Here is a 23,354-nt window from a genome sequence, read left to right on the forward strand (position 1 = left end):
TTCCCCGACCCCAGCCCGGCTGGAGTCCATGTGGCTGGTTCTGGAGAGGTGGCAGGGCGGTGGTGGGAGTCCCAATGGGAGGCATCCGTGGGGTGGGGGCCTATGGCACTCGCTAGCCTTGCTCTGAGGCAATGCCCTGCCCTCTCCCTCCCAACCATGGCTCCTTGCAGCTGGCACTGCCCACGCTGTTTTGTTTCTTCCTCTGCCCCCGGCCGCTTCCATCATCACCTCACAATTGAGAGATTCAAGCTGCCGGCCGCAGCTCGAGAGGCGTGGGGAGTGGGCACAGAGTGGGAAGGGAAACAGTCCCCTGCCGCCAATGGCCTGCAACAATGGAGCGGGTTGTTTGAGATCCTTTCACTCCGAGTTAATAATCACGCAGACACTAGGAGCTTTTATTCAGGAAAATGTCACAAGACACTGATAGCAGCATTTCTCAGCCCCGCCACTCCCACCCGGCTCTCCCTCCTGTCTCCCCGGGGAGGAAGGCTTTTATCAACCAGATAGCGACCCCTCTGTTTACATGGTATGGACTCGGAGCCCAGTCAGGTCTGCTGTGTCCTCTGTCTCTGGTCTCTCAATACCCCCGCAAGCCTTTCCAAACAGAGACCCGGTCCTAGCTGTAAATCAGGTTTAGGCCTCGGCTGTGGTCTGCCCAGCCCTATCCAGCGAGGAAATGAGATAGCTGTCGCTGAGGGAACCTTGAAAATGTCAGTGTGACTATGATGTTTGCAGCCCCTGCCTCTCCATCCCGCTCACCTCCCCAGCTGCTTCTGCCCCCACCTCCCACCCTTCACAACCATGCAGCTCAGAGCATGAATGCTCCTGGAAAGTGCCAGGCAGTGGCTCTGGAGACTGAAGTCCTCCCAAAGGCTGCAGCCTTGGCAAGCATCCCCCCCACCACGCTCTCCTGCTAAGGTCTTTAAGCAAGTGCAGGATCCACAGCCCATTTCATCCATAGTCTCTCTGCTGGCCCTGCCAACCAGGCTGCCATTTGGAGCTCCGTAACCTGGGGGCTCCGGTGACATGGGCCCTTGCCCACTGGGGTGGTGGCAGGAATTAGGGACAGGATATGGAGTCAGGGTACATAAAGCAATGCAGTTGAACCTATTCCCTGCATTCAGGCATAGGCAGCGAAGCTTGTAGGGGCATACGTTGGGATGGGATTGGAGAAAGCTGGGTGTTAGCCTTAGCTCTCCTCCTGACCCATAGGACTGTTGGGGGCAAAACTGGGCCTCACTCTGCTTCTGCATAATAGGTGATGATACCAAGCTCTTCTGAGGTTTGTCAATCACAAGAGCTGGGGATTGTCTTTATAAACAGGAAATGGGGACTCTATAAACAGGCTCAGATAACTGGCAACGGGCTTCGCAATCTTTCTCCAGGTCACCTTTCATAGTTTCATAGATGTTAGGGGCTGGAAGGGACCTTGCAGATCATTGGGTCCAGCCCCCCTGCACTTCAGCAGGAAAGACTGCTGAGATCAGATGACCCCAGCAAGATGGGCATCAAGATGCTTTTTGAAGATTGCCAGGGTGGGTGACTGTACCAGCTCTGTGGGGAGCCTGTTCCTAACCCTTGGCACTCGGCTTGTAAAGAAGTTTTTTCTTATATCCGGTCTGAAGAGATCTTCAATCAGCTTGTGCCCATTATTTCTTGTCCTCCCTTGAGGGTCCTTGGTGAATAGATGCTCCCCAGGCCCTGATGAATGCTCCTGATATACTTATAGGCTGCCACCCCTCCTTTCTTCCTTTCCGTCCACTGCACTTACAATACGCACATCCCAGTGGTGTTTAGGGACCAGGCCCGCCTAGCAAGGTAACAAGGGAATGTCATCCCCATGCAACGGGTAAGGGGCTGGGACATCTGGCATGTGACAAAGGGGACTGTGCCATCTGCTCCATTACCTGCGTAGGACAAGCCCTGCCAGCCATAAGGGACACCACGCTCCTTCAGCTTGTTCCATGTCTCTGGGGTTAGGTGACGGTCCCACATCAGCACTGGGATACGGAAGTGAAAGAGCTTCCCAAACTTGGAGTCTGCCTTCACTTTTGATGTTAGTGACTGCAGGCAGGAGCTGGGCTAAAAGAAGAGGAACCATGGTTCAGACACAAATTGATCTGTTTCTCTTGAATGTCTCCAAAGAAAGTCCGGAGTGCACCACAGGGATATATTCTAACCACACAGAGAAGCCTCCATCTCTCTCTTCAGCAACTGCAACTACTTAAATAACTTGTTAGCAATGTTCACTACTACTACTAACGTAGTACTCTAGGAAGACTCATCATAGTCTAAGACTCCACTGGGCTACCTGCTAAACAAATCAAATGACCTATTCCCCAAAGAGACTGCATACAATCTAGTCTGAGCACCAGATTCTGGGCTCAGGACTCCCACAGTCCATTGCTGGCTCTGCCACTGACCTAGTGTGTGACCTTAATCATGTCACTCCCTCCCTCTGGCTATAAATTCAAGGATGATCCCTAGCTCTCAAGTGTTATTTGGAGAATGAGTTAATCAATGCTCATAAATTGCTCAGAGGGTGAAAAACACTCTGTAAAAAGGAGCACTATTGTTTCTTCCATAAGTTTAATTCTCCGCTAAGGGTTTCCAAGATGTTATTAATGACTCAGGAATTTCCACAGCACCCTATATTTTTTCACTGGCCCATTTGTATTTTCCTTGGATGGGTTTAAGGCTCGATGTTTCAGCCAGAGCTATTAATACATGGAGAATGTCTGAGGAAAGCAGGAATGCAGAGTGGGGGAAGGGAGCTCTTGGGAGACCCCATCTCCACTGACCAGGCAAGACAATTGGAAAGCTATGCAAATACACAGCTTACATTGCCTGGTGACCAAGCAAGGTTCAACATGGCACGGCAAGCCAGTGTAAATTGGTGCAAACTGGGAACCTGATGCTAAGCAAGGACTGCATGACTAGGCACCATAGCCCAGATCCTCAAAAGGTATTGAGTTGGGTGGGTGTTAGGCATGTAAATACATTTAAGGGACCTGAGCTTACATCAAATCCATTTCTCCCTGTAGTCAGACTCCACTTGCCTTCACCAGGCACCAAATCAAGCTCTGGTAGGACACCGGTGTCTAGCTTCATTACAGCAGTGGGGTTCTACCATTGCTTAGCCTCTGTCCACACCAGCCAACCTCGGTTAGACAGAACAGCTCAAGGCCAAAAGGCCCAAGAGATCATCTAGCCTGGCACCAACACTAGCCATTAACCTTCACTTTGTGTTCTTCAGCACCTCCTCCCATGTGTCTTCAGGCTCAGTTTGGCAGGCTCAAGAGGTCTGGAAAGTAGACCTGTTAATAAGTGGCTGAAATCTTGGGTGTTTTTTCAAAACAAATCTCTAATCCTTTCAGACTTGCCCGTTCTTCCTGCAAACATAGATTGCACTGTAGAAATGTCACGTGTGTGTGAGCTTGTGCACGTACGTGCATGTGTGTATTTAGATGTCACAAATACCTTTCAAACAGAAGACATTGTTTTCAGAGAAAATTCCACCCCTCCTTTTCATTCCAGCCTGAACTAATGAAAAGCTTCAGAAAGACAATGAAAAAGCAGTTTGAATGTGCTTATTACCTGTTCCCAGGTGGGTTTGGGTTTTTCCAGCTCAGGAGAATATTTAGACTGCTGCCCTCTGGGGAAAAGAACAAGAGAAGAAATAAATATCCTTCTTGGGTGGGACACTGCCTATGTGGATTTCTCTGGCATGCACTGAGAAATCTGCCAGCCTCTACAGTAGGTTTTAGATACAGCTTCTGTTAGTTAGCTTTACACATTCCTATCCACATTTAGTTACCTCCATTGTGGGAATAGGGAGGGCACTGACTTGAGGTCAAGAGGGACGATTTTCAGAGGTGGTGAGCACTCCCAACATCCAGCAGTGGGAAGGAAGGAAGGAAGGCAGGTCCTGGGACACACCTAGGAGTTAGGAATTCTGAGTCTGGTTCCTATCCCTGCCACTGATTTCTTGTGTCATCACGTTCAAATCCCTTAACTGCCATATGTCCCAGTTCCTCTTGCCTAAATGGGGACTATAGTACATTCTTGGTCTTGTCTATTTATGCTGGAAGTTGAGGTGTCACTGCAGCACGTTTAGGCAAACCCAATCTAGCTAACTCAGGTACCAGCAACGGTGAAGCCACACTGACAACTGTGGGAGCAGGCTGCACAACCCAGTCTAGGTCCTTAGTGACTTGGTCGTTTTGCACATATTGAGGTCTGGGCTTCTGTGTGGTCACTATTGGTATCTGAGATAACTAGATGTAGAGCTAGCTTGCAAATGTGTATCTGAGCTATATTCACACCTTCCCTTGCTGAGTAAATATACCTCAGAGATACACCCACAACCTAGATTTCCCTGAGACTGTAAGCTGTGGGAGTTAAGAGATGCTCAGGTCTTGTGTGGGCTCTGTTCAAAGATTGTCACCCTAAGGAAATGCAATCTTGGCAGTGCTAAGCCTGGGAGACAATGGGCCCCTATAGGGTGCTGATGTCTGTCACTGGGAACATAAAAAGCCAAGGCAATAAGCTAAAGGAAATGCATCAATCACTAAACAGCCAGTTTAGATCCAGACTGAGATGGTGGTAACTGAAAGTTTTCACCATCTGACCCTTGCTTGGTGTCCCTCATGAACTGAGATGCTGTTGTCATTCCAGTACCACCAGAAATTAATTGTTTGAAGGGACTGAACTTCCCTCTTGATCTACAGATGGCTGTTACAGAGCTGGGGGGAGGTCCATGGACAAGACAACGTAGGAGACACTTGTGCCATGATCTCCTGAGATGTATCTGGTCTGAGGATTGCGAGTGGGTTTTCATGTGCTCAGTTGCCAGCCCATCACTTCCCACCAACTCTCAGTTCATGGTAGAAGACAATAAAACCCAGAGGGTTATGATGCTGTAAGAATCAGGTCCTATTTAAAACCCTGGAGATAGAAGTCCATGATATTCCCCTCTCCCACCCACTTAGAATAATCAACAGGGGGAAAAAATCAAGACATTTGAACTAAATTCCTCCTCCCGTCCTGCACCACTTACCTCTTTATGATGCTTTCTCGAGTCAGGTCGTGGCTCCCAGCTTCTTGAGACAGCTCCGGGGGTACCAAGAGAAGGGGCTCCTGCTGCAGCAGGCTAGAACAGAGACCAAGCGGAGAGCACCTCAGAGGGGAAGGTCCCACAAATCCCTCACGCCCCATGTCAGCCGAGCGTCCTGCCCACCTCAAGGGGGAACGTACCAGTCTAGAGGTACCCCCAGCAGCACAGACAAGAAATGTGTCAAGTGGATTCATGGAACCCAATAAAATGAAAAACGTATTAAGCCAAAGAGGAGCTTGGTTACATCCAACTGGTACCAGGATTGGGCAGGGCGTATGTCCCTCAACCTAGCAGGAGGGACAACAGACTTGCAAAATATGAGATGCCATGCAGAAAGCTTAAGAGAAAAGAGTTTGCATCAGCTCCCTGTGGCTTTGGTGAGTGTCAAACCAGGTCTCCTTCTTCAGTACCAAGTTGCTAGGACCTGAGTTTTACCCACAGTGACCTTCCAATATTTACAAGCGGAATCAGTCTGTCCTGCTGTTTCTCAGAGCTTCTTCACTTTGCCACCAGAAGTTCCCAAAGGCATTTACTATTTTATACTGTTTAGCATGTAGCACCTTTCCAGCCTTTGTACCAGGTTAGGAGAACCCAATGAAGTTTGGGACAATCCAGGTCAGGTTTGATTGTTTTTTTTTCAGAAAAGGTGGGGAGACCGATTATTCTGCAGATTCCTAATGACAAAATTGTCTCTGAATTCAGCATTGGTTGGTAAAGTCTTTAGTTAAGTTGGTCAGCACTTGGTATTTCCATCTCCCAGGAAGTTCTGAGGTGTCAAAACCTGGCTTTCTTTTGAATTTGGCCCAAACAGTCCAAATATCAGAATGTTTGGTACAAATATTTCCAAAATATTTTTTTTCTGAGCTCATCAACACATTCCACTGAATAAAATGAGACAAAAGAAGTCACTATAAAACATTGTAATCATTTTCTGCAAAAGCTTGGATGAAATCAATTAATCCCCATTGTGGAATCAGTATTCTCTGACAGAACACTGTTCCATATGAATGCTTTAGCCAATACTAATCTCTTGCCTCTGGGGGCTATTTCAGAGGAAGTGAGTCTGTGTCCTCATTGCAGAAACTTTCCACAGGGCGCACAGATGCCCTTGGCAGAGAAGCCAAGGACTGAATCAACCACAGAGACCATACATCCATCTCTAGGGTCCCCACCTCTGGCATGCATGTGTTGGGTGGCACCCAGGAAGCCAACGGGTACAACAGAGACCTCAGCTGGCAGGGCTGCCAGGTGCCCTGGCTATCAGTCATGCAACCAAAAGCAACGGCCATGTTGTGACCAGGTCCACTAACATAACTATTGGAAGCATATAAGATACAGACATATGGGCAGGGCGACCAGGTGCCCTTTGTAAGCACAAAAGCTACATTAAAGAGAAAAGCCACAGGTGCAGATAGCACATGAAGGTTCCTCTGCCTTTATGGGCAGCTCCAAACTAGGCAGACTGGTGCTGTGCCTTCACCCGTGCTGTGTCTGACACGGGCGAGTCTGGCACCCTTCGCCAGTACTATATTCTGAAAGTAGGATGAGGAAAAGGCAGGAAGAAGAAGGCACAATCAACTTCCAGGGGTGTGAGAAGACTCTGGGGTCTGGATCTGGACAGCCGTATTTGTGGCTGGTTTATCATTCAGCCAAAGAATGTCGCTGCTTAAACATTACCTCTGACACGGCCAGGCAGCCTCGCAGGGACTGAGAAACAGCCCAGCCCCCAAAGCCTCTCTGCTTGTGCTGACTCTAGCCTGTTATTTAGGGTGGGCAGAAGTGCTTTTAGCTTCCTTCCCCCATACACTATAACTTCCTATGGCAGTGGTTCTCAAAAACCCTGGTCCCACCATGATAAAAACAAAACCCCACAAAATTGCACTGTCTGAGATATCTGTTGATCCATCTATCTGAAGTGCAAACAACTGATTTTTTCAATTGAGCAAGGAGTTAAAGTCCCATCTACACAACCTTGCATTGAGAAACACTGTCCTAAGGGAAACTAAAAGAATGGGAGTCATCACAGTCCTTTTCTTCTTAAAGTGCACTACTTCTCAACCCTTTTAGACTCAAGGCACCTTTTGGAAAATGCCAGCTCTTAGCTTTCACACATTTTTTGACTACAGAAAAAAAAATACAGCAATTCTTCTGTTGCAAAGAACTCAGAAAGACCACAGCAGGGCTCAGCGTTTTTAGCACTCTGGATTTCTATTTAAAATATCTAGGTTTACCTTGTGGATCATGTGTAGGTGCTTGCACAACTACCAGTGCTAATATTGTGCAACACCTTTAAAATAATCTCATGGCACCTGAGAGTACTGCAACACCCTGGTTGAGTATCACTGTTACAGTGAATGGATGAAACTAAGAGAAGAATCAGCTGCACAGCCAGCCTCTTTTCAGTCCCTCTCCACAAAGATTTGGAGCAAGCAACACAAAGAGGCACAAACAGCACCTGCATCACTGCTGCATGGGTAAAAATAACATCACCCCAGAGCTCAAGCAGCAGGACTGCATCCATGTCCAGTCAACAATGAGCACAGATCCCAAACTCCCCACATGGCCTGTGCTCCAGAGAGAGGAGCACCGCAATGAAGCAGTCTGCCTGCCCAAGCCAGCTCCCTCATGCCTCCAGCCAGAGGCCAAACACTCCTGCCTCCTCAGCATCCTTTCTGCTTCACCAAGATGAGAGGGTAGCTTTAGTGTTTCATTGCTTCACTTTCTTCTGTTCCCCTTGGTATAAGGAGTTACCCCATCAGTCGACCACATGGCAGCAGGCTGCCATGTCCCGGTAAGGAAAATCCCAAAGGCAAACTGCGACACCATCCTTTTGTCCCCCAGCTCCTGAGCAACAGGGTCATTTTGTTTGCTCCATTGTCAACGTGCAAACTGAGTCACACGCCTATGGAGAAAAAACACAAATCCAGAAAAGGGCCTGGACCAAGTCTCCAGATAGGCTCACGCCCAAACATTGACACTGCTCGGACCCAAAACTGAAATCCATGTCTGGCTCCCGAATCACCAATAGCCTGAAACTAGGCCTCAGTTCTGGCACCCTCCAACCTGAACCATTCTAGCCTTCTTCTTCCACAAGTTTCTCTGGAGAGCTGGATGGACCTAGGATTTCCCTGCCGGATCACCACACTGATCCAATGGTCCCCATTATTATGCAATGGACAATTTCTCAAGCTGCAACGAGGAGGTTAAAAAATACACCGGACAACTAAGCAAACGCTCCAGTGCTTTGGAGAGTCTTACACCTTGAAACCTACTGGTTAACTGCCCATGTTACAGGCGCAGCTTGCTTACCTACAAATGCTAGTGCTGATCATAAAACCTTGCAGGCTCATTTTAAAGGTAGCTGAAATCTGCGCCTCAATGGCCCCCCCGAGTCTGAACACAGGCCGCTGCTCTGCCGTCTCCAGAGCTTCACCGCATGCATCCTGTGCGGTCTTCATGTTCAGCAGCCCCCAGGAGTGAAACACAGACCTTAGATGTGGGGCGCAAAGGGGGACGTGACTTTCCTAGAGACTCTGCCTCCACCTTTCTGTGGGTGCCGAGACGCCAGTGGATCAGGGTTACCCTCCACCCGACTCAAAGCGGATTGGTGTCAAGCACCGGCAAGGCTCAGACTGCTCTAAGCAACTGCTTTGATTAAAAAAGACCCTGACAGGAAAAACAGGCCCAATCCTGAAAGCCTTCTGTGCAGTCAGGGAGAACCGGCAGCACTGGGCTCTCCGCTCCTTTGTGTTATGGAGGGAGGGGAAGCAGGAGAGAGCCCAGCCTGGCAGATGAGAAGGAGCCTTCCTGAGGCCACCTGGATGCTTGCACTTTCAGGGCCAGGAGAGATACGTTTACAGAGGCTCTGCCTCCAACATGCTGCGTGGGCCCCCTGGGAAGGGGAAAAAGGCTCCCATTCATCAGCAAACAGACGGTTCGCTTCACAGCAGCTCCCAGGGCAGACTCTGCTCGAGATGGGGGTGGCCTGGGGGAGGGGGAGGTATATCATCAGGTGCCCATATTAAAATACTTGCTTGTAGCCGAGACAAGGAGCACGTTGTTTACAAGACATTCGCAGAGGAGCTCGGAGACAGATGGAGAACAGAGCTCACCGCCTGACCCCTGCCCTCAGCTTTCTGGGAGAGAGAAGATGGTGCTGCGTTGGGGCTGGGTTTCCATGTAGCTGCCCCAGGGATCCCAGGATGCGCTCCGTTCACCAGATGTATTTGAAAGCCGTGTTGGTCCAAGACAAAAAGAAACGCAAAGCTCTAGAAGGCTTGGTTCAGAGATGATACTTGGCAGAAAAAAGGGTTTTTTTTGTGATTTCTTAGTTGGTCTAAAAGGTATCATCTCTGAACCAAGACTTCTAGAGTTTTGCGTCTCCATTCACCAGCGCACTACGCCTGCCTCAGGAAAGACCTGGGAGGGACGCTCTCCGGGTAGTGCAGACCTGCATCTGCCAGCCAGAAAAGAGGCATGCCTCCTACCCACCTGCTGCCCCTTCCCAATGCCCTGCTGATGTGGCCCCCTCAAGATGTAGTGTTCAGGCTGCTACATGTCACAAAGGATGCCACTGTCCCAATGGCCTCTACCAGGAAGGAAACCCTGCTTGCTTTCCTAATGTATCCAACACACACTAAGCTCCTTCTCTTCTGCTACCTGAGTTCTAGCTCATCCTGGGAGAACGTCTTGCAGATCAAAGTAGGTACAAAGACTCCTTTCAGCCCAAACCCTAGCAGAGGAGGAGGTGCAGGTCAGGTTACTCAGCAGCATCCTGGGCCTCACCAGCATTGCCAGTAGACTCCTAGGCAGATCAGCATCCCCTGTACCTCCACCTCCACCCCATCAACTGAAGAGTACATGGGTTTGCATCTCTCTCTCTCCCACTCCCTCCCTCCAGGCTGAATCTTGGTGCTCCTTGTTTCACTTGGCAGCGCAGCTTATTCTCTTCTCCTTCCTCTCAATCAGCTGCTTCCTCACCCCTCTGCTCCACAGCCTCATGTTCTGACAGGCCGCTGGAAGGTTTTTGCCACAAGTTGGGTACAGCCGGCCTGGAAGTGAGGAAAAGTAGGCTATAATCCCAACCTGCTGTCTGACCTTGGACAAGTCTCTTGCTGGGCTTGTGCCTAACACAATTCAAGAGATCTGAGTGCAGTATGTGACTTTAATCTAGCTCACTCATGAACCAATGGCAGCAAAGCCACAACGGCAAGGGTTTTATTTGAGCTGCCCAAGTTTGCCTGGCACCATGGGTTTTACTGGGATGGCTACATGGGGGTCTGTGCTGCCACACCCTTGTGGCTATTGTACCATGTTAGTAGTATCCTGATAGTGTCTACATATTACGTTGACACCTGTGAGTGCCGTGTAGACATACCCCGATCCACTCCCCCTTGTCTAAATCTTCATGGCAGCAATGGCCTCTAATCATGATCCGAACAACATCCATCACAGTGTGTCCCTGCTTTGCGTTGGTGCCTCCAGCAGTGGCAGAGAACGGTTGGCTGCTTTGGGTGGGCAGGGAACAGAGAAATCCAAGCAGGGTGGAAGTCTGGGTTTGAAAGGTAGCCCTTGTACATGCACAGTAGCCACTTGTCATCGAGATTTCTTTCCCCAGCATACTTGATACGTTTTATAACTCCCTAAATGCATATTTACACACGCTGTAGGGTTCTGGTATGTCGCTGGATTGCTGAGCAGAGAATGTAAGAGGCTGTGCAAATAGCCTGGGTAAACTATGTGGAGAAGGCAAAAACCAAGTCATTGATAAACTACAGGTGGGCCTCTAATGGTGGGAAGATTAAGAGGAGGCCCCATGGAGGGGAGCTCTGGCAGGGGTCTCTAATTGCCCAGGGGTTGGAGTGTTATTACTCATAACATCATGGGGCTTTAGTCTTCCTGCGTTAAACCCCACTGAGAGCTCTGTTTGCTGCTGGCCAAGCTGTCAGTGTGGTATTGAAGAAGGTTCCCCATAGGGAGTTTTGCCTCTTTTAGGCAAAAGAGGGAAGTAAAACCATCCCAGGCCCTGCCATTAGGTTGCACCTCTTTCCCCAAGCCACGCCTCTTCTGGAGGCTCACATCCCTTCGGCTCTTCTGCTTAGCCTTTCCCGATGCCCTCTGAGCCCCAACGTTAGGTCAGAGGCAGGCTCTGAGAGCCTGCCATCCAGATTTATGCCACTGCTCTCCTGACTAGCCAGGGGTACCAGGTGTCCAGGAGGTGACCTGCCAACCACGCAAGTGTGAGGGATTCCATCGGCTCCAACACATCACCCCTGGGCTGGGGTGGCAAAATGATGCCTGTTGCTGGCAAGGCAGAGGCCCAAAAACCCCTCCAGACACCTGTTGGAAACTGGTCTAAACATTCAACAATGAGGAATCCTGGTTAAAGGCTGCATTGTGACACTTCGCCCACGCAGAATGGCTTTAACTGCTTAAGACCATGCTAGAAGCCAATCGGACCTGGAGTTAATCTCCAACTGAAATGCCTCACTGAACCAGAGCCCACGGTGCAAGGGGAGGACACTGCCCTGCTAACGGCTGGCATACAGAGGGGATAAGCATTTCACTGCTTGAGAGTATCTAGAGGAATTCACTGTGAGAAGGCAGACAGGTGCTTTGGGAGCTCAAGGACAGCTTCAGGCCTTAACTCCCCTTGTGATTTATATATGTAGCAGCATGAGGCTTTATTACATAATCCCCCAATACGATCAATAATACCTGGGTCAGTCATGCAACCAAAAGCAACGGTCATGTTGTGACCAGGTCCACTAACATAACTATTGGAAGCATGTAAGATACGGACATTTCTCACGCTTGTAAAACACTCAGAAGCTCTTGGACTGAAACCTCTGCAAGGTACCTCAAGCTTTATCATGAGGATCTAAATAAATCTGACCTGACTGAGAATGCCCACCCCTAGTTCTAGGTAAATTGTAGCAGAAGTCAAATCATGCTCTTGTAATCTGTTCCCAACAGCTTATCTATTTGCAAAGTGAACCCAGGCTGAAGTCCAAGTCAAGAGGTGAGGGTCTGTGGAAGCAGCGCGGCTACCATATTTTCTCATGTTACAAGCAGGTCAAATCACTGGTCAACAGTAGAATGAGTTTAAAAGTTTCAGGGCAGCAGCAATAAATACCATGTGTGCTGAATCAGATCATGGGAGGCAGGGAAGGGGTGTCTCAGTTGTATTTTAATTAACCACATTGCCAAAGGCTGGTTTGGTTGCAGGATCTTATGATGCCTGATATCCTGAACCCCAGGGAGGACACAACAAATTGTTGAACACCAAGCTTTCTGCAGCTTAGCAGAGTCCAAACAGCACATGAGCAAGGGCTCAGCAGCTGAAGCCTCCACGTTTCTCTATAAAACCAGCATTGAGGGAAGACTCCAGCTAAGAAGCGGTTCTGAAGTCAGGACTGTCATTATCCAGACAACACAAGGGCGCTGGCCCCAGTGACAGAAATGTGGGAGGCGCTTATGTGGCCTCCATCACAGCAGACCTGAACACCTCGGTCTCCACCTCACCTTGTGATGGAGGGCAGGGCTATCATGTCCACTTTACAGACAGCAGAGGCATAACCAGAGAGTCGTGAACCAGGGGGCAGCGGTCCTACCCAGCCAGCAGCACAGCTGGTATTTTTGTGCCCTCACCCAAGTCAGATTCTGGGGCTTGCGCCCAAGGTGCTCCCCTTAGTCACCCTGCTGAGAGGCAGGCTCTCTTCACTTCAGTTCCCCATGGACTAGCCCACAAAAGGGCTCGAGCACCCGCCACTCTAGCAGGGACCACAGCTTTCAGCAACCTCACTCGGTGCATGGGGAGCGTTAGACACCTAAGGGAGGAAACCAGAGTAGTCAGGAGCCACCTGTGCCACACAAGAAGAAATACTGAGGCCAGGAGTATGTCCCAAAAGCCACACTTCTGCAGGACCACAGCCTTGCCTGAGTTGCAAAGCCCTGCCAGTGCCAGCAGAGCTATATCAGGCAGGGATGTGGAAATTTTAAGGTACAAGGTGTGGGCATTACTCTGTCAGCACCTCCACTGTTTAGAGGAACAGGCACAGTTATGGTGGCAGAAAAACTTCTGCAGCAGAGGAGCCTCTTCACCAGGATCATGGCCACCTCAGCACCCAGTTGTCCCTGGAACCGCAGCAGCCGCTGAGCACAGCCATGGCCAGAGGTGCCTTGCTCTAGGCAGCAGGACGGTGCCTAAAGCCCTGCACTCCTTTCTGGAAGCAGGTGCCTAAACCCTCCCTTTCAAAACCTGAGCAGACCTCAGTCCTTCGATTCAAAAAGCGGCCAGAGGAGGTGGAGCAGCACCCAACATTTTATTCGGTGGCTCAGTGCCCAGAGCCTTCACCCAGGCATGGAAACCGAGAAGATTCAAACCCCTCAGAGCCACGGGAGAGCCTGAACCACCAAGCTATTAGCTCTCCATACCCCCAGGGGCTCCCTCCTTCTCTCCTGCAGCAGCTCCACTTTACGTGGCAGGACTCAAAATTCACTGGGGGAGAGGAAGGACTCACAAGAGCAAGCCTGACTTTCTAGCCTAGTAGAGAGACCTCTCCCAGAGAGAGGGGAGGCCTCAGGCCTCCGTGTATTTTACAGTAAAAATTACTGGATAAAATACTTGCTTATTGGGGCAGGGACTGAAACTCAGGTCTCCTTTCCGCACCCCTCCTCCAAGGGAAAATGAATTAACCAAGGCACAGTCTTGGGCTTTCTCAGGCTCCACCACAGTAAACCTCTGCTAGCCTGGCTGGACAGGCATGGTCCGGGGAGGTGAGAGATGGGGGGTTGAGTCCTCTTGACAAAAGGCAAGACTGGAGCCCAGTCTCTTGAGACCTAACTCAGAAACTTGTCACAAACCCTCTTTCCCTCCTGGTGGGTTAGTTCGCTAGATACGAAAAACAGCTGGTGTGAATTTGAACCATTAGAAAATGGTGGGGGAAAAATGAATTGGGATAGCTACTTAAAGTGCTGAAGTTAAGATTTCCAGCTGCCACCACACCCCTATCCCTTTGCAGCTACTGGCTGCATTGGCAAAGAAAAGGCATTTCTCCCCAGCGCTTTGGGTACAAAAAATCATGCCCAGACTATTACCCTTTGTGACGCTCGCAGAAATCAATGTGATTCATGCAATAACTATGCTTTTATGTTTAAGCCACGTGTCAATTATGCCTTCAGTGAATCAGCCCAGATCCTTATTGGGACTTGGACACCTAAATGTTACGCCTTTGCGAAGCGGCTAGTATTCACTTCGGATTTGGCCGATTTGGGGGACAGTGATTTGATTTTGTGATTCGAATCACTGTCCCGAATCGATTCGGTCGAATCTGATTTGGAGATTCGGCTGCTGCTGAATCTCCAAATCAGCCAGGCCCATCCCCCCCAGCCCGGAAATGGCTGCCCCACCTGCCCCAGCTCCTGGCACTTGTTTAAAAAAAAAAGCCCCGACTCAGCAGGTGCTACCAGGCAGGGGGGCTATCCCCGCTGCCCCCCACTGCATGGGGGGCTCTGCATGGTCCCTTTAAGTCATCAATTCTGGCCGTGGCCAAATATTGTAACCACTCCGTGCCTCAGTTTCCCCCATCAATACAATGGGGATGATCACATTAGTCAGGTTCCTTCCACAGAAGCACTGCCTGTGTGCTATGGGCCAGAATTGTCTCGGAAGCTGCTCTACATTTCAGCGGGAGCCACACAGGTCCCTGCATGGTCCTATTAACGTAGGAGGTGCAATTTATTTCAACTCTTCTAATCCCTGCAATTGAGCAAATACCAAGAACTGAGTTATTTTCAGTCTGAGAGTCTAACCTTGGCTTCAGCTGTCCTCACCAACACAATCTCTTTCCTCCCTCACTAAGGTACAGGGGTGGGATGCATCCTCTCAGGGTCATAAGATGCTTTGAAAATGAAAAGGGGCTCTCTAAGCCTACGTGTCATTAAGCAGTCAACAGGCTAACAACACAGGAGCTGAGCTAAATGATGCCGCTCAATTAATAAACATCCTTGGGTCTGACCTCTGTAGTCTCAAAATATTGCCTCAGATATGGCTCAGGCATGATATGATAATGTCAAACACAATGCTGGGTAGGTCTGGCTCCATTCCCTGGGCTCCTATAATGCAATCTGTGGTACCTGTGAGGATTTGTTAGTCATCTATTAAGCAGAACAAGGCATTTTTGTTTCATGAAGTAAAGTATTGAGTGAGGCCGGGGGGAGCTAGCCCCACCAGCACCCTTTGGCAATTCCACACCAGTCGCAGAAGCCTCTCACCCACATGCACAGCTGGGCTCCCACTGGGGCCATTTCTGCGGCTGCCTGGAGGGGTGCTTTAGAGAGGACAAGATCTCCTGCCTACAACCCCAACTCCCTCATTGGACGTGCCTTTTTTTGCTGCACAACAGCCAGCCTGGCCCAAGAGAGATGGAGAATAAAGAAAACTATTGGGGCAGAAGTGGGCCAAAGACATGATGCTCAGCTCCCAATGCCCTGAATGGTGCCTAGCTCAGACTAAACAGAGATAGGCACAACTGTGATGCCTGGAGCCTAATTTCCACCTCAGACTTCATGGGGTCTGGGGTTGCTGCCCATGGATGACAACTCCTGGTGGAAGAATCCTCTTCCAGCCTCCAGCTTTCAGGGGGGTTTCTGTTTCCCTTTTGTCTCTCATGTGTCTGTCAACGTGGTGGCCCTGGGTTAGTGACTGACCGCAGGTACAAAGGAGGGAGCTTGACCTCCCTATGCTTTGAGCTCTGACCTCAGGACCTGGGGACAGGGGCTTGAGTCTAGGTCAAGGTGTGATGCTTTTCAAATTGGTTGGTTGCCAATTTGGCTGTGACTGGAGCTAGCAGGTGAGGTCGGAGGCAGCTATTTAGGAGAGAGGCTCTCCAGGGAGAAGGGGAGCCATGTTGGGACTTTTATACAGCAGACTGAACCTCTGCAAGGCTCACCCACTTCTGGGATGCTGAAGTGAGTAAATTATCAGAAACTGAACTAGAAAGGTATCTTATAGTAATTTAGAAGCATTTTAAATGGATATCAGGCCAGTTCTGTTTGCTCTGGGTATTCTTTTGATACTTCTTTACTCGTACCCCTCCCCAAGCCTACCCTCTCTACCCAATAAAGCTATCAACTATAACAAGCTTTGTGGTACATGTTTGAGAGGGAATGGGCATTCCCTTGGTTCAGCTAAGGGAGGCTACTTTCTGTGCTTCAAGATCTCGCAGGGGGTCTAGGACCTTAAAGGTCTACAAGGCCTGTGCACCCCGGGGGGCACAGGGCCCAGGCAATGACCAGACCCCAGGTGGTGGCAGCGGTTACCCCAGGCTTGTGGGTATGCTTCAGGAAAGGAGCCGGCCAGTCGTAGGTGCCCCAGGGAAGACACTTGGAGCTTGGTAGGTGGTCGGTTGCAGTAAGGAGGGTGGATCAGCACAGAAGTACCCCTACTGGCCTGCCATGCTCCCCATCCTTGAAGGGAGCTTTGCCCCCTACTCCAGCTCACAGGTTCAGAGAGCAACTCTCACCTGGCATCCCAGAGCTGACCCTTGGGATACCACAGCTAAGCATGAGGCACCCCCACTAACAAAGTTGGAGCAATGGGCACAAGATCAAGGAGAGCATATCCTGCAAAGGCCCCTTTTTAAAATAACAGCACATATTTGTTCTACAGGCATTCATGTCTGCAGGAAGAGCATTGGTTACCAGTTAGTTACCTAGGAAGTCTATTCTACCACAGGTGCAAAACACAAGCTCCCATGCATACTTCTCAATCCTTCTCCTAAGATGTTGTATTCTTTGGAAGAGTGTTATAACACACATGCTATGAATCACTGTGATTTTGACCTAACAAAGTTGCTGTGCTGTGCCCAGCTGGGTCCCTTGCATAAGGAAGCTGAGGAAGTTATACCAGTAGCCAAGTTTCCAAAAGATCTTTGCTTCCAATTCAGGCTCCTAATTAAGTAACAGATTTCAGTATAATTCAGCACTTCCCATTGAGTACAACATGACCTGCTGGAACTGAATGAATTGCCTGAGCGACATGCAATGTTTTATGCTCCAGCTTCCTTGGAGCAGTTGAAAGCTAAGTAGTGTTTAGGGAGCACAGCCTTTTTCAAAGAGGGCACTCTGGAGCAGAGGATTGGGACAGAGGTCCCAGTCCTGCACACCCCCCTCAGCACAGCACACCTATCTTCATTTCTCCCATACAGTCTTCAGCCCACTTCCATTACAGTAGCATCCAATCCCTCCTGCCAAGTCACCAAGAGGGATCAATGCCTTCCAGAGTCCATTATGACCACAAGCCAAAAGACCCATTAACACCAGTGAATTCAGCCCACTTCCCTGGAACCAGCTGCCTCCCACTACCCAACAGGCTCCTGGGATCAAGACTCCTCAACAAAGAACCTTGTCTGCCTATGTCCTTAGATCAACACAGCTACAACCTATAGCCCTGTACTACATCCAGCAGCTCAGAGACATCTGTTTTCTCCCAGCTCCAACTGGGCACCTTAAGCCAGCCTGCTCTGCTTCCTCCCTCCTTTTTAACACCTCCTTTCAGGCCTGACACCAAGAAGAGATATAGCAGGGCTGATTGGGATCATGGCAGCTCATTAATCCCTTCCTGGCTGTTGTGGGATAACTCACCTCACAGGAATTATCAAGTAGTTTCCAATCTGTTCGAACCTTTCTTGCTAAAATAATCTCAGGCAGATCCCAGATCTGCTGGAGACTCCACTGCAAAAACCCAGGTCTGTAAAGGACAAGTGCTATGCCATGAGTGAAGATCCCCAAGCATGCTGCTTTCCCTGAACCTTTCATAGATTCACAGATGTTTGGGTTGGAAGGGACCTTAGCAGATCATCGAGTTCGACCCCCTGCCCTGGGGAGGAAAGAGCGCTGGGGTCAAATGACCCCAGTCAGGTGCATGTCTAGCCTCCTCTTAAAGACCCCCAAGGTAGGGGAGAGCACCACCTCCCTTGGAAGCCCATTCCAGATTCAGGCAACCCTTACCGTAAATAAGTTCTTCCTCATATCTAACCTAAATCTGCTTTCCATCAGGTTGTGGCTGTTGTTCCTAGTTACTCCAAGGAGTGCCCTGGTAAACAGAGCATCTCCTATTCCTTGCTGCCCGTCACTTGATGAATTTGTAGGCGCCCACCAGGTCACCTCTCAGCCTTCCCTTGTGGAGGCTGAAGAAATCCAGGGCCCTCCATCTCTCCTCATAGGGCTTTGCCTGCAGGCCCCTAACCATATGAGTGGCCCTCCTCTGGACCCTCTCAAGGTTGTCCACATCCCTCTCAAAGTGTGGCAACCTACTAATTACCAGAATCCCATCAACAGTAAGAGACTTCCCCCATGGAAGATGGACTGGCTAGAGGTGTGAGTTGCAGTGTACAAAGCCAAAACTGAGCTATGACACTCTGGTGACATCTGATAAAAGAAACCTGTCCTCTCTGCCACTACCCCAGAAGCTGAGGGTTGTTCCCAAATCCTGAACCTTAGTCCCTTAACCCTTGCTGGAGCAGAACAGCTCCCTCAGCATTCCCACAGATCAGCCACTTCCTGAAGCCATTCATTCCTCTCATGAAAAGCACCAATGTCTTCATAGGACTGTGGGCTACTCCCAGAGAACCTGAGCCAAGAGCAGCTGAAATTAATGGGATCTTTCCCACTGACTTCCCTGGGCTTTCAATCAGGCACACATTGCTCAGCTCAGTATTATTTCTTGCTTGCCAGATCTATCATAGGGGTACCTGCTGCCAGTGTGGGTGGCTTCTCTTCTTAAAATGATGCCTCCAGTAAGAAGATCTAGTCACAGTTGGGATTTGCAAAGCCACTTAAAGGTGTCTGCTGCCCATTTCTCATAGGATTTGGGCACCTTAGGCACTGTGGAGAATGCCAGCCTAAAGCGTCAGAGTCTGTTCAAAGCTTGTCCAGCCATTGAAGTCCTCCAAGATCTCTCTAGGTCACTGGTCCTGCTGGTATGCCACAGGGAGGTGCCTGCCGCAAGTTCTTCATTTCCCACTCACTGCTGCTGGACTGAATGATCATGGAGTGGTACCATGAGGGTAAGATGCAAAACAGCATTGCAAAGCTTGCCAGGTATTGCAACCAGCCTCTTGGATTTCCTGTACAACCCCTTCTCTGATCAGGTGCAGAGCCCCATTGCAGGTCACCATCAAGCTCCAAAGCTGCATCAACGAGACGCCAACTGCATATTGAAAGGTCTTGATGTCACCAGCCATGATGTGCCAAAGCAACAGCACGCACAACCTTGGACTGGTTGGCTGACTCAGGAGATGGCAGTCTTTGCTGAACCCTTATCAATGCAACTCTTTTCTCAAAAGGAGGTGTGGCACCCTGGACACTAGGCAGCTAACTTATAGGAGGGGGTGAGCATAGGCAGGGCTATTATAAGAGCTTTTGAATTTACAAATCTGATGGGAAGTTGTTGTTATCCTCACCACATTTCCTGCAGATAAAGGAGAGTACACAGTAGAACAGCTCCCATCAAAAACAAACAAGGAGCCAAGCAAACCCATTGAAGAGAGCCCAAGCGAGATGAATACCAAGGAGGGGCTCCATGCCACCAAGGGCTTAGCATCCAAAGCAAGGCTCTGAGCTGTGCAGCAGAAGGAGCTATGGTGACAGGAGGGATCTTTTGCCAAGCACTAATAATCTTTGCATTAATAACAACTGGCCATTCCTGCCAGTGAGGGATGTTTTTAAGCATGGGCATCTGGCAAGGAGAATAGGGGTGGGACCTTTGCCTTTCATGAAAGGCTTTGGACTGAGTTTACCTAGTTCTGCATTGCTTGGCACCTGCTGCAAGCGTAACCTACTGGCGAGTGCAAGGCTGGACTGTGCCAAACCACAGAGGGCAGAAGCTGTTCCACCAATAGCCGCAGAACTGCGGCTCTTAGCAGGGGTAGTAGCAACTCTTTCTTTAGCTCTGAAGGTCTCTGGTTCAGTGCCCCTCTCCAGCGATGGCAGCAGCTGCCACACACTCGTGTATCTGCACAAGGTATGTTTCCTGTGGCAGTGGGGAGACACTTTGCCAGCTATAAAATGCCAAGCCCCAGAGACTCAGCCCCAGCACACAGAAGTCAGCATGCACACAGGAACAGCTTACATTTATATAGTCCCTTTCCTCAGATGGCGTCCCATGAGGTACAAGCTATATATACAGAAATCCCCATTGTATCTCAGCCACCTATGAGATGAATCATGGCAGCTGCTAATCTCCCAATGTTGCGTGCACTGTAGTAGCAGCAGACTGTTTGACCTGACCTCAAGCTCTCTATGTGGGGCTTTGCTCTATACACCAAGCATGCCCATCACAGCCTTCAGTATCTCCATATGGCTTCAAGGTCACCAGATCAGATATAGGGTTTATAAATTGGGGCTGAGACTTTTAAAGGTTACAGCATAGGTAGAGGATTTCAGGCTTGAGGGTCTCTGATTATAGGTCTCTAGCAAGCATTGGGCTGGGTGTCAGGAGATGTGGTTTCTATTCCCAACTCTGACACTGGACCTGCAGCACGATCTAAGGCAAATTCCTCCACCTCTTTGTGCCTCGGCTTCTCCACCTGTAAAAGGGTCCCAAGCATCTGCTGGCTGAGAAGCTCTATGTGGGAGTCAGGCATTACAATCCTTCCCTGTTTACTAAACACTGCAACTGAGGTCAGGGACATGGTGCAGGAGCTGTCTGCGCTCCTACTTGTGGTAGGAACTTGACCTTTAAGCAGGGCCATAGGGAGGGGAAGAGGTTTCCATTCAGTGCCGCTTTGAAAAGGGAAAGGGAATCACAGGACCAAAGATGCCTATTAAGCCAGGGAGAATTCAGCTTCTCTAGAGCAGTGGTTCACCACTGTGTTAGACTCAAGGTGCTCCTGTGAAAGTGCCAGCTCTTAGCTTCCACTCACTGTTTAACTATAGAAAAATACCAGAGCATTTCTTCTGTGAGACAGAACTCAGACAGACCTCACCAGGTCTGGATGTTTTCCACACTCTGGATTCTTATTTGAAATCTCTGGGTTTATCTTGTGAATCATAAGTAGAGGTTGACAAGGTTCCTTGGGTGAATTTGATATCTTTAGAGGTTTGCACACCTAACAGTCCTAAAACAGCACAGCGCCCCACGGCACCCTTAACAGGATCTCGCGGCAGCCTCGTTGAGAACCATTGCTCTAGAGCGGGGCTGGCAGACCTGCGGCATGCATGCCACCAGTGGCACGGGCAGCCTCTGTGTGTGGCAGGCAACAGATGGGAGGAAGACCAGGCAACACAGCGGCAGACGGGCACAGAGCACAAAGAGCAGCAGATGGGTTAGAGAGCAAAGAGCAGAAAACAGAGCAGCAGATCAGGCAGGAGAGGGGATCAGAGTGGCACTTGAGAAGGGTGTGGAGATTAATTTGTGGCACACCTGCCCAACAGGCTGGCCTCACCGCTCTAGCAAATGGCTGGGGAAGGGAGTGGGCATGGATCTGGTGTTAGATCTCTAGCGACTTCCAAACAGGTCCCCAATTCCCAGGGCTTAGCGTATCCCGCGGCATAACCACATAGCACGACAAGATGCCAGCGCCGGTGCCAGTCGCTGATTCGCTGCCAAGTGGCACGGGGAGAACGGTCACCTCGTTGCCCCGCACCTGAGGCTGCAGCGAGCAGGGGGATGCCACGCACTGGTGCCCCAGCCACGGGGCACCGACCCTTCCCTGGAGACAACCCCCGCCCCAGCCTGCCTGGCCTCGCATCCCACTTCACACTATCCCGCCCCGGAGGAGCCCCGAGCCCGCAGGCTGCAGCCCGGGCCGCGCTGGAGGGCGCCGAGCGGCAGGGGCACCGGGCCGGCTCCCCCCGACGGCTGCAGCCCTGCGGGAGGCGGCTGCTGCGGGCACCTGGAGGGGACCCCCCTCCCCCGGCCCGGCCCGGCCCGGCCCGGCCCGGCCTTACCTGCCCCCCCCGGCGGGGCGGCAGCGCCCGTAGAGGACGGCGGAGAAGGCGAGCGCCGGCAGCAGCAGGAGGCAGCGGCGCCTCCAGCGCGGGGCCCCCATCGGGCTAGTGCGGGGCGCGGACACACGGCTCCGTCCCCCGCTGCGGCGCCCGCGCCCGTACCCGTACCCGCTCCGCCGGGGCCGCCGCCCCTCCTCTCCCCTCCAGCCGCCCGTCCGCCACGTGCGGCGCGGAGCCCCGGCGGGGCGCGGCCGAGGAGGAGCCTGGCGCCGCCTCTCCCTGCCCCTGCCCCTGCCCGAGCCCGAGCCCGAGCCCGGCCGGCGGGGCGGGCCCGCACCATCTCCCGGCCCGGCCTCCGGCCAACTTTGTGCTGCACCTGAGACCGCCCCTGCCGCCCGCCCGCGCGGGGCTCCTGCCGGGGGCCGCACCTAGACCCCCTCGCGGCCAGCGCCGCCCCCTGGGTAGACTCCAGGCACCCCTAGAAAGACTTGAAGCACCCTGGAAAGACTTGAGCCACCCCTGGGTAGACTCCAGGCACCCCTGGAAAGACTCAAAGCGCCCTGGACAAGGCTTGAGACAGCCCTGGAAAAACTTGAGGCACGCCTGGGTAGACTCCAGGCACCCCTGGAAAGACTTGAGCCACCAGCATAGACTCGAGGCACCCCTGGAAAGACTCAAGGTACCCATCAGAAAACGCCAGCGCTAGGTTTCCACTCTTTTTTTCCCCCCAGGAAAGTAACAGAGAACAGTCCTTTCCTGTTTCGGAGAACAGAGAACGACCATTCTGAACGGTTCCTGTTCAAAATCTTTGGGGTTTGCTTTGGGAATCATGCTTGCAAAGCTAGCAGTGCTGACATAGGATCCCCTTAAAAGGATCTCCAGGCACCACAGGGTCCTGTGCGACCCCGGCTGAGAATCGCTGTTCTACATACAACGATGCCCCCAGGACATTTAAAAAGAAAAGACCCCACACAGGCACTGCCGCTCCTGGCATCACCACCACTGCAAAACCAGATGCCTCTGGAGAGATACAACAGCCGATAACCTCATGAGCTTTTACCCACTGACTCACGAAGAAGGCTGGAGAGTTTATTCACTTAAAAGGCAGGTGCAGTTCAACCCAAACCATTTGTGGATCTGAGCCGGGGGGAAAATAAACACAGATACATTGAAAAATAACCCCAAATTATCCCATTTGGCTATTTCAAAAGGAGCTGTTTTGACTCTTAATGTCAAAACAGTGATTAAAGACAATACTTAATTTGATTTGATTAAAAAAAAAGTC

The 23,354-nt window shown here is 50.8% G+C and overlaps 1 protein-coding gene across 2 annotated transcripts in view; it reads right to left on the bottom strand.

Moving 5' to 3' along the window:
* Window positions 1–22,306, bottom strand: part of ST6GALNAC2 (ST6 N-acetylgalactosaminide alpha-2,6-sialyltransferase 2) — a 28,102-nt gene extending 5,796 nt beyond the window's left edge. The window contains exons 1-4 of one of the 2 annotated variants that reach the window (XM_006269266.4): window positions 22,070–22,306; window positions 5,060–5,152; window positions 3,598–3,655; window positions 1,908–2,082 (exon numbers count right to left, since the gene is read on the bottom strand). In XM_006269266.4, coding sequence (XP_006269328.1) covers window positions 1,908–2,082; window positions 3,598–3,655; window positions 5,060–5,152; window positions 22,070–22,170 — 427 coding nt within the window. In that variant the 5' untranslated portion in view covers window positions 22,171–22,306. Of the gene's footprint in view, window positions 1–1,907; window positions 2,083–3,597; window positions 3,656–5,059; window positions 5,153–8,425; window positions 8,590–22,069 lie in introns of those variants that run through there. The other variant, XM_019494328.2, reaches the window with a different exon arrangement.
* Between the last annotated feature and the right edge of the window lie 1,048 nt (window positions 22,307–23,354).

The sequence above is a fragment of the Alligator mississippiensis genome, chromosome 8 (assembly GCF_030867095.1).
Source record: "Alligator mississippiensis isolate rAllMis1 chromosome 8, rAllMis1, whole genome shotgun sequence".
NCBI lineage: Eukaryota > Metazoa > Chordata > Crocodylia > Alligatoridae > Alligator > Alligator mississippiensis.